This window comes from Elaeis guineensis, chromosome 4 (genome assembly GCF_000442705.2).
Source record: "Elaeis guineensis isolate ETL-2024a chromosome 4, EG11, whole genome shotgun sequence".
NCBI lineage: Eukaryota > Viridiplantae > Streptophyta > Magnoliopsida > Arecales > Arecaceae > Elaeis > Elaeis guineensis.
In genome coordinates, this window is record NC_025996.2 from 3,708,757 (window position 1) to 3,717,467 (window position 8,711).

General features: G+C 38.6%; 1 protein-coding gene across 1 annotated transcript; it reads left to right on the forward strand.

Annotated features, from left to right (window-relative positions):
• Positions 1-3,245: 3,245 nt before the first annotated feature.
• LOC140856844 (uncharacterized) lies at positions 3,246-4,007 on the forward strand. The gene has a single exon (XM_073255055.1). It carries the CDS (start codon positions 3,246-3,248, stop codon positions 3,903-3,905), a length of 660 nt encoding a protein of 219 aa, XP_073111156.1. The 3' UTR covers positions 3,906-4,007.
• Positions 4,008-8,711: the final 4,704 nt, after the last annotated feature.

Here is an 8,711-nt window from a genome sequence, read left to right on the forward strand (position 1 = left end):
TATCCCAACAATGATTAGGTCACGATGTCATGATGCCATCAAAATTTATCCGATGGCTATGAATCTTGAGAAAATAGGACCCCAAAGAGGTTTCCTCATCCATAACGAACTCTAGAATGAGTTGGACAGAGCTCTAAGAACATAGATTTTGAAAGAAGAAAATTTTCTTTATTCGCTCAATATCTGATTAGAAGACCCTACTTTTTTATTTATATGTGCAAGCATGCAACGATAAGAGCTAAAAAAAAAAAACCCTACCTTTCTCTTGGCCTTTTTTCCTTCTTTCTTCTTCTCAGTATATCCCCTTTCTTCTTCATGGGTCGCCACAGGATCCCCATCAAGATGATCGAGAAAGAAAATGAGAGAAAGATAGAGGTTTTTTTTTTTAGCTCTTATCGTTACATGCTTGCACATATAAATAAAAAGGTTAGGTCTTCTAACCAAATATTGAGCGAATAAAGAAAATTTTCTTCTTTCAAAATCTATGTTCTTAGATCTCTGTCCAACTCATTTTAGAGTTCATTATGGATGAGGAAACCTCTTTGGGGTTCTATTTTCTCAGGATTCACGGCAGCCATCGGATGAATTTTGATGGCATCATGACGCTATGACATAATCATTGTTGGGATAAGTGGACCTGGACTTCTCTATCAGGCACTGTTATTAAACCCGGCCCGGCCCGGTCGGTCGGACCGAAAACCCGGTGACCCGATCAGAAGATCGGGCCGGTTATCTAATTAAACCGTTTATGTTTAAAATTTGGTTAAAACCGTATGAACCGGCCGGTTGAACCGTGAACCATCTGACCCGGTCTAACCCGGTTGAGCCGTAAAATTAAAAATTAATTTTTTTTGATTTTTGAGATCGACCGTTCGACTCCCCTTCGGCCCTTCCTCCCATCGTCCCTTCGTCTCTTTGTTCCCGAGCTCAAACCCCAGCGGCCCAACCTCAGCCAGTCAGCCATCTTCCATCGGCGTCATCGGCGACGAAATCAGCAGCGACAGCCGACAGCGAAGGAGGAGAGGAGAACCGAGTCTTCTCCATCTCCGGTGAGTAATCTAACTCTTTTTTTTTTTTTCAAATCTCCAGAGTCCGGCAGCTCTGCTCCGTCCGCTTCCTCCAAGGCTCCAACCGCTTCCTCCAAGGCTCCAACCGCGAGTCCGCGACCGCCCTCCTCTGCTCGCCCCCTCCCCTCCGGAGTCCGGACCTCCCTCTGCCTCTTTCTTCTCCGCTCAGCCGCCTTCGCCCTCCGCCTCCTCCTCCTCTGCCGTCCGCCTCCTCTTCCTCCACTCGATCCCCTCCCCCCTCTGCCTCCTCCTCCGTCGGCTCCTTCCCCCCTCCGCCATCTCTGCCTCCTCCTCCCTCGGCTCCCTCCCCCCTCCACCGCCTCCTTCTCCTCCTCCGTACGCTCAACCCCCTCCCCCCTCGGCCTCCTCCTCCGCTCCGCTCCGTTCCCTCCCCCCTCCGCCTCCTCCTCCTCCTCCGTACGCTCCCCCCTCTGCCTCCTCCACTCGGCTCCCTCCCCCCTTCGCATCCTCCTCCTCCTCCTCCATATGGCCGTCGGTCGTCCGCCTTCCTCCCCCTTGCGCCGCCGCCTCCTCCTCCTCCGTATACAGCCGCGGACACGGTGAAATTTTTTTTTTTTTAAATGCTGTGAGCCTGTGACTGTGATACAGTGATAGTGTGAGTGTGTGACTGTCTGCGGACTGCGGACACGATAAATTTTTTTTTTTTACTGCAGTGTCACAGTAATACAGTATTACTGTAAACACTACAGTACAGTAAACACCCATGATTCCGTGAACATGAAAAAAAAAAAAATTTAATGATGCTATGTTGATTGATACAGTAAATATTAAATATTATTTTTTTAATTTCTGTAATCTGTGATCACCATGAGTTTGACTCTATAGGATCATGGGAAAAAAAAATTTGGATAGAAATGAAAGAAGATGTTGATGACTTGATCTTGTTATTTATTTATTTTATCTTCTACTTATAAATTATAGCTTAATTTAATTTTCTTTGTAGATTATCAAAATGGCCTCTGTTGAGGGAAGTATGCCATCCATGGATGATTCAAGTAATACTTCATCCACTCAAGTAACTGGGGTTAGAGGTAAAAGTGATCCTGCATGGAATCATTGTAGAGAAGCTCCTGAACTTAGTGGTAATACCAAAAGGATGAAGTTGGCATGCTTGTATTGTGGAAAGTCATTTGCTGGTGGTGAGATCAATCGCTTCAAACAACATCTTGCAGGAGTAAAAGGAGAAGTAGAACCATGTCGCAAGGTGCCGGCAGATATTCGCCATCAAATGATACAAAATATTCAAGCTATTAGTGAGAAGAAGAAAAGAACAAAGGAAATGGGTGAAGATTACAATCCTTTTAGTGCAAGGCATAAGGAACATGAGGAACAAGTATATTATAGGCAATTAGGTGAAGATGATGACATACAAGAAATTCCTCCCTCATCAAACAAGTCTACGGGTAATACAAGAGGTAAAAATATAGAAGGTGGAAAAGGAAAACAACTAGGAACAATTGGAAATTATTTCATGCCAAGAACAACTCCTGGTGCTCAACCAACTATAAAAAGCTTGTTGCAAAACAAAGAAACAGTTGAAAGGTGTGATCTTGCAGTGGCAAAATGGATGATAGATGCATGTGTGCCATTTAATGCTGTCAACTCTAAGTATTATCAGTGCATGATAGATGCAATAGCTAGTATGGGGCCTGGTTACAAAGCTCCAAATTTTCATTCTGTTCGTGGTTATTTGTTAACCAAGAATGTTGATGAGGTGAAAAAGTATGTTGAAAGCTTTCGTGCCACATGGAAGAAAACAGGATGCACAATCATGACTGATGGATGGACGATCAGTGTAGGAGAACTTTGATTAATTTTTTAGTTTATTGTCCTAGAGGGATCGTATTTTTGAAAAGCGTGGATGCTTCAGATACCTCAAAGACAGCTGATATATTGTATAAGTTGTTCAAAAAAATTGTCATGTCCGTTGGTTTTGAAAATATGGTTCATGTAGTGACTGATAATGCTGCAAACTATGTTGCTGCCGGTAAAAAGTTGAAGCAAGACTTTCCTACACTTTTTTGGTCACCTTGTGCTGCTCATTGTCTTAATCTCATCATGCAAGACATTGGCAAGTTAGTTTCAGTGAAGAACACCGTAGCCCATGCTGCAGGTATCACAAAATATATTTATAATCATTGTTATCCTTTATATTTGATGAGAAAATTTACTGGTGGAAAGGAGATAATTCGTCCGGCACCTACACGTTTTGCTACCAATTTTACTGCTTTACAAAGCATATTGGGCCACAAAGATGCATTAAGAGCAATGGTGACTTCTAGAGAGTGGACAACTTCAGCTTATGCTAAAGATAGTAAAGGAAAAAAGCTCACCGATGACGTGCTTAATTCTCTTTTTTGGAATGAATGTGCAACCATTGTTAAACTAACAGAGCCTTTAATTCGAGTTTTGAGGATTGTTGACAGTGATGATAGACCTTCAATGGGTTACTTGTATCATGCTATGCATCAAGCTAGAGATGAAATGATCAAGAGATTTAGAAGGAGAAAGATTGTAGTTGAACCTTATTTGAGAATAGTTGATTCTCGGTGGGATTTGCAATTACATCAAAATCTTCATGCAGCTGGGTTTTGGTTGAATCCATGTTTTCAATATGACTCAAAACTTATGGATAAACATCCTCGTAGTGTTTCTGGACTCTTAGATGTCATAGAGAGATATTCATTTGGTAATCCAACCTTGCAGGGGAACTTAACTAATGAGATGAGATTATTTAGAAATGCAGAAAATGACTTTGGACGCTCATCGGCTATAAATGATCGAAGTCGCTTGGCTCCAGATAAGCTTGTTCCTTAGTTATGTTCTTATGCTTTCATTAGTTTTATTGATATAAAGTTTTTTCAATTACATTCTATTTTAACAAATACAATATTTTGTATCTAGATGAATGGTGGGTCACCTATGGAAGTTGTGCACCTAATTTGCAAAAGTTAGCTATTCGTGTTTTAAGCCAAACTTGTAGTGCATCCGGGTGTAAGAGAAATTGGAGCATCTTCGAACATATTCATTCTAAAAAGAGAAATAGATTAGAGCATCAAAGGCTTAATGATCTAGTATTTGTGCACTATAATTTGAGACTACAACAAAGGTAATTTTATTGTGAATGATATCCAATTGCTTGTATTTATTTCTTGTTATTTAATTTTCAAACTAACAAATATTAAATACAGGTTTTATTTCAAGGGTCGCAACTATGATCCTATTGACTTTGAATTGTTTGGTGATAATGATGCGTGGATATTAGTCGATGAGCCATCGGAGTTAACTAGTGAGGAATTAGAAACTTTTCACCGTGAATTGGCATCATGTTCTATTCAAAAAAATAATAATAATGGTGAACGAATTATTTTATTATATAGTTTATGAATAAAATATTATTACAATTTTATTACATATGATTTTTCTTTTTAACTTTTTGTTAAAATTATGATTTTGTAGATATATTGAACTTGGAAGATTTGGATGGTGATGATGGTGAAAATGATGGAAATGATGCGAATAGGAGAAAAGATGGAGGAGATGAGAACATTGCAACTCAAGAAGATGTTTTTGCAAATATTGACATAAATTTCAGTCCATTAGCTTGAATTTTTATGTTGTGTACTTGTTTATCACTTTTAACTTTTTTTTTAAAAGATATTGAAGTGAAATGTCGTACATTATTATGTACTTGTTTGTTAAAACTTTTCATTTTGCTAGCAGATGTGGATGGTTATGTTTTAAAGTTTAAACTACTAGTTATTATGCATTTATAACTTTATGCCATTAAATCTTTATATTCATCAATATTTTAGTCTAATTATTTGTATTTATAGGATTACAGTTTTGTTTCATTTGTATTTTGATACTTGTAGCATTGGAATATATATTATCAGGACTATTATTATATTTCTGGATATAAACAGGTTATTAAATTTTAGATTTTATGATTTGTGCATTGACCCACCGGTTCAACCGTTGACCCGACGGTTGGACCGCTGACCCATTAACCCGGTGCCTTATCCGGGTTAAGGCCCGGGCCGGGTTTAATAACTTTGCTATCAGGATCTACCAGTCGGCCATGCCTCTGTTTCTCATGGAAAACTCCGAAGTCCCCAACCACCACACCCGTAAGTCGGTCTCACTCATACTGTTCACTCCTCATGGTATTCTCTGATTCTTGGATAGCACTAATAAGGATGTAACGGATCGAGTTAGTTTGGATGTACATCTGAAATTGAACCGATTTAAACTGATTGTTTAGAACTAAAACTAAAACCGGCCATCTATAAAAATTATTTGAAAATGATCTACAAAATTTGGATGGATTCGTTTCAATTTAGTAGGTAGGCGTTCAATGAGTTGGACTTAATGGCTTGAAAGCAAGTGCCAGACCTTGGGAGTTCCATCCGAGGCCTTGGTGTAAATTTTTAGCGGAGATGACCAAAGACAACTTGGGTTTCATCTAATGTTGTAACGTGCTGCCCTCCAACAGTGAACATTCATTGGTAGAGAACCTTACAATGCCCTTCTGCATCTCATACAAAATGGTACACGTATGAAGCACGGAGCGCGTCTCCCATCTCCGCCCTAATCAAAAAGTGATAGAAATTTATCAATAAAGAAAAAGAAGATTTACATTCTTTCTATGAAGCATTTCGCCAAACATTTTCTACTCGCCTCACAGCTGGGCACCGGGGGCCAACACATGGATCCTGGGGTGATAAACGATGACCTCGCCTCCTTATCATCGCTAGTGGAGAAGTTGCGGAGTTGTGCAGATCCTGGTCGCCTCAAGGCCTCGATATCAGTGGTGAGGTGAAAAGGAGATGAAGACAACTAATAAAGAAGATGCCAACTGGAAGATGACGGTGATACAGCTCCGGACGCCGGTGGGAAAAATTTTTATTGGTTGGACGGTTCAGATTTTTCTATAATTTGTAACAAAATATTATAAAAGAGCCAGTTTCTAAATATTTTTGGGTAAGCCAGTTTCTAATTTCTTTTATATTTTTGGATAAAGTCATTTTCTAATTTAGACCCCACCCCCCCTCCTCTCTGTCTCTCTGCCTATATATATATATATATAAACTCTTAACGAGGTGGATTCCCTTGTTCTAATCCACCTTAGATAAGTTGGTGCTGAAGCATGGAGGAGAAGAAAACGTGGATGTTGGCATGTGCTTTGTTTCTTCAGCTGCTCTGCTCGGTTTCTGGGCGGGACCGGAGCCAGTTCCCGTCATCGTTTCTCTTTGGAACTTCGACTTCTCCTTACCATTTATGATAAAGATAATATAAAATAAGATATCCTCATTTGTTTGAAAATGAAAGTATATCAAATTTTGAGGATGAAATATTTTTTTAAGAGGGACAGAATGTAATACCTTATCCTAAAGCCCCTCAAGCCCACCCGAAAGCGCCCACCAAGGCCCCTGCCTCCTCCCCCCCCCTCCCAAAAGAAAAAGAAAATGAGAAGAAGACTTCCGATAGGAGTCTTCTTCTCCGACGAGTTTCATCTGGAACAGGAGTCCTAGGACCACCGGAGGTCCTAAGGCACTCTATAAATGAGTCTTCCCTCCCTAAGATCCTCCATCAGCCTTCCTCCCTCTCCTTTCTCTTTGATTTCTTTCGTTGAAGCCGTGGCCTCCTGTATTTGTGCTCATCGAAAATTGGAGCCGACGATGCTGCTGAAACTTGAGGTAAGCCCTTCTCCTTTTTCCTCTCCCTCTTCCCATTCTTCCCATGCTACTGCGCATGGCCGTCGTCTGTCAGGTTCATCGAAAAACCCACAAAAAGGAAGGCCCTGTTTTCTCTTGTTCGATCGAGCCCTTTCTTCTTTTCCAGCCACTAGTGCCGCCGCCCATAGTGCCGCACCCATGGGTCATGATCCCCACCTCCCTAGCCTCCTTCTTCGAAGGCCATGGCCGTCGGTGATCTACCAATGATCGGAGAAATCCAAAAAAAGGGGTGGGTCCCCTATTTTTCATTTTTTTCTAAATCCCCCGTCGGCCGGCCTCGCTGCCGGCGATCTTTTGCTCCCCGCTGTCGGCTGCCACTGTAGGATCTCCAGTCGTGCCACTGTCCTTCGTCGAAGCCCGAGCTACCAAGCCCCTACCCTCGGCCCCTCCTCTGTTCAGCCAGGAAGAGAAAGAAGAAAAGAAAAGAAAGAAGAAGAAGAAAAGAAGAGGAAAAGAAAAAGAAAAAAAAAAGAAAGAAAAGAAAAGAAAAAAAGAAAAAAAAAGAGAGAGTATTTTCTCTCTCCTCTCTCTCCTCTTTCTCCCTCTTTTCCTCTCTTCTCTCTTCACTTTCTCTCTCTAAAATTTCTCTCTCTAAAAATTTTCTCTCTCCTTCTTTTTCTCTCTAAGAAGACCTATGGATCCTATATTAAGCTATCTTTTTTTCTTGTAGAGACCTATGACTCTGAATCGATTCAATGTCCGGATGGTCTATCAGACTGGTCACCTAATTAATCACTTTCTGTAATTATTTAATTTTATTAAATTTATGAAATAAAAATTGATTTTGATTTAATATTTTAAATAAGATTATCTGATTCATTTAAGGAAGATAAAAGATCTAGGACGAAAAAGATAAGTAATCCTGACACTTCTTACTTGCTTTTGAAATTATTGATTATTTTATCATAAAAAGAATTATTCTGTATTTTCATAAAATAAGGATTAAGTATATGCATTATAAAATTCATGATTCATAGTAAAATAGTGATTTATAAATATTTTAATATGAATAATTTTTTATGAAATATAAATTTTATATTTTTAAAATGTATGCCTTATTATGAAAGAATGATTTCATGATTGTTTTATTGTTAAAGATTATTTATGGATTATGAATTTTATAAAATTATCTAGTATCTTATTTATGCATGATTTAAGAAAATGTGATTTGATGAAATATGACTTAAGAATGTCTATCTTAAGAAACATGAAAAAAAATCTCTCAGATAGCTATGTACGACCCTGCCAATGGGTAATAATTATTAGCATATGACCCAGCCAGTGGGTAATAGTAATTGGCATATGACTCTACCAACGGGTAATAGTAGTTGGTATACGACTCTGCCAACGGATAATAGTAGTTGGTATATGATTATGATCCTGTTATGGGTATAATAATGACCTTAGTATTTAGTCTGAGAGAATTATTAAGAATTATGATATGAAAAAAATGACAAATGATTTATAATTTTATATACAAAAGTTGACATAATTTATAAATTTGTTTATGCTGTGCATTGAAAACTATGTTTATGTAAATTACATGATTTATGCATGTGCAAGAGTATTATTGATTTATAATATATTGTTATTATAAAAATTTTATGTTTTAATGATAATCATCTTTTCTAAATGATTTATTGATATATGTATAAACTAATGCTTGATCTGGATAAGATAATGTAAGGTTTGCTTATTAAGCTGGTGTAGCTCATATATTTTTATTTTTATTTTTTCTGTCCAGACAAATTAGGTTAGGAAATAAGGATGATCTAGGCTGGAGGGTCTATATCAGTAAGCATGGAGATTTGCAACTGAAACTGAATTTATAGGATTATTATGGGCTTGTAATCAACTACTGATGAATTTTGTCATATGGGTTTTG

What these genes read in the sequence shown, in the direction of transcription:
- LOC140856844 (XM_073255055.1), top strand. Translation starts at nt 3,246, where the DNA reads ATGAGAAAATTTACTGGTGGAAAGGAGATAATTCGTCCGGCACCTACA.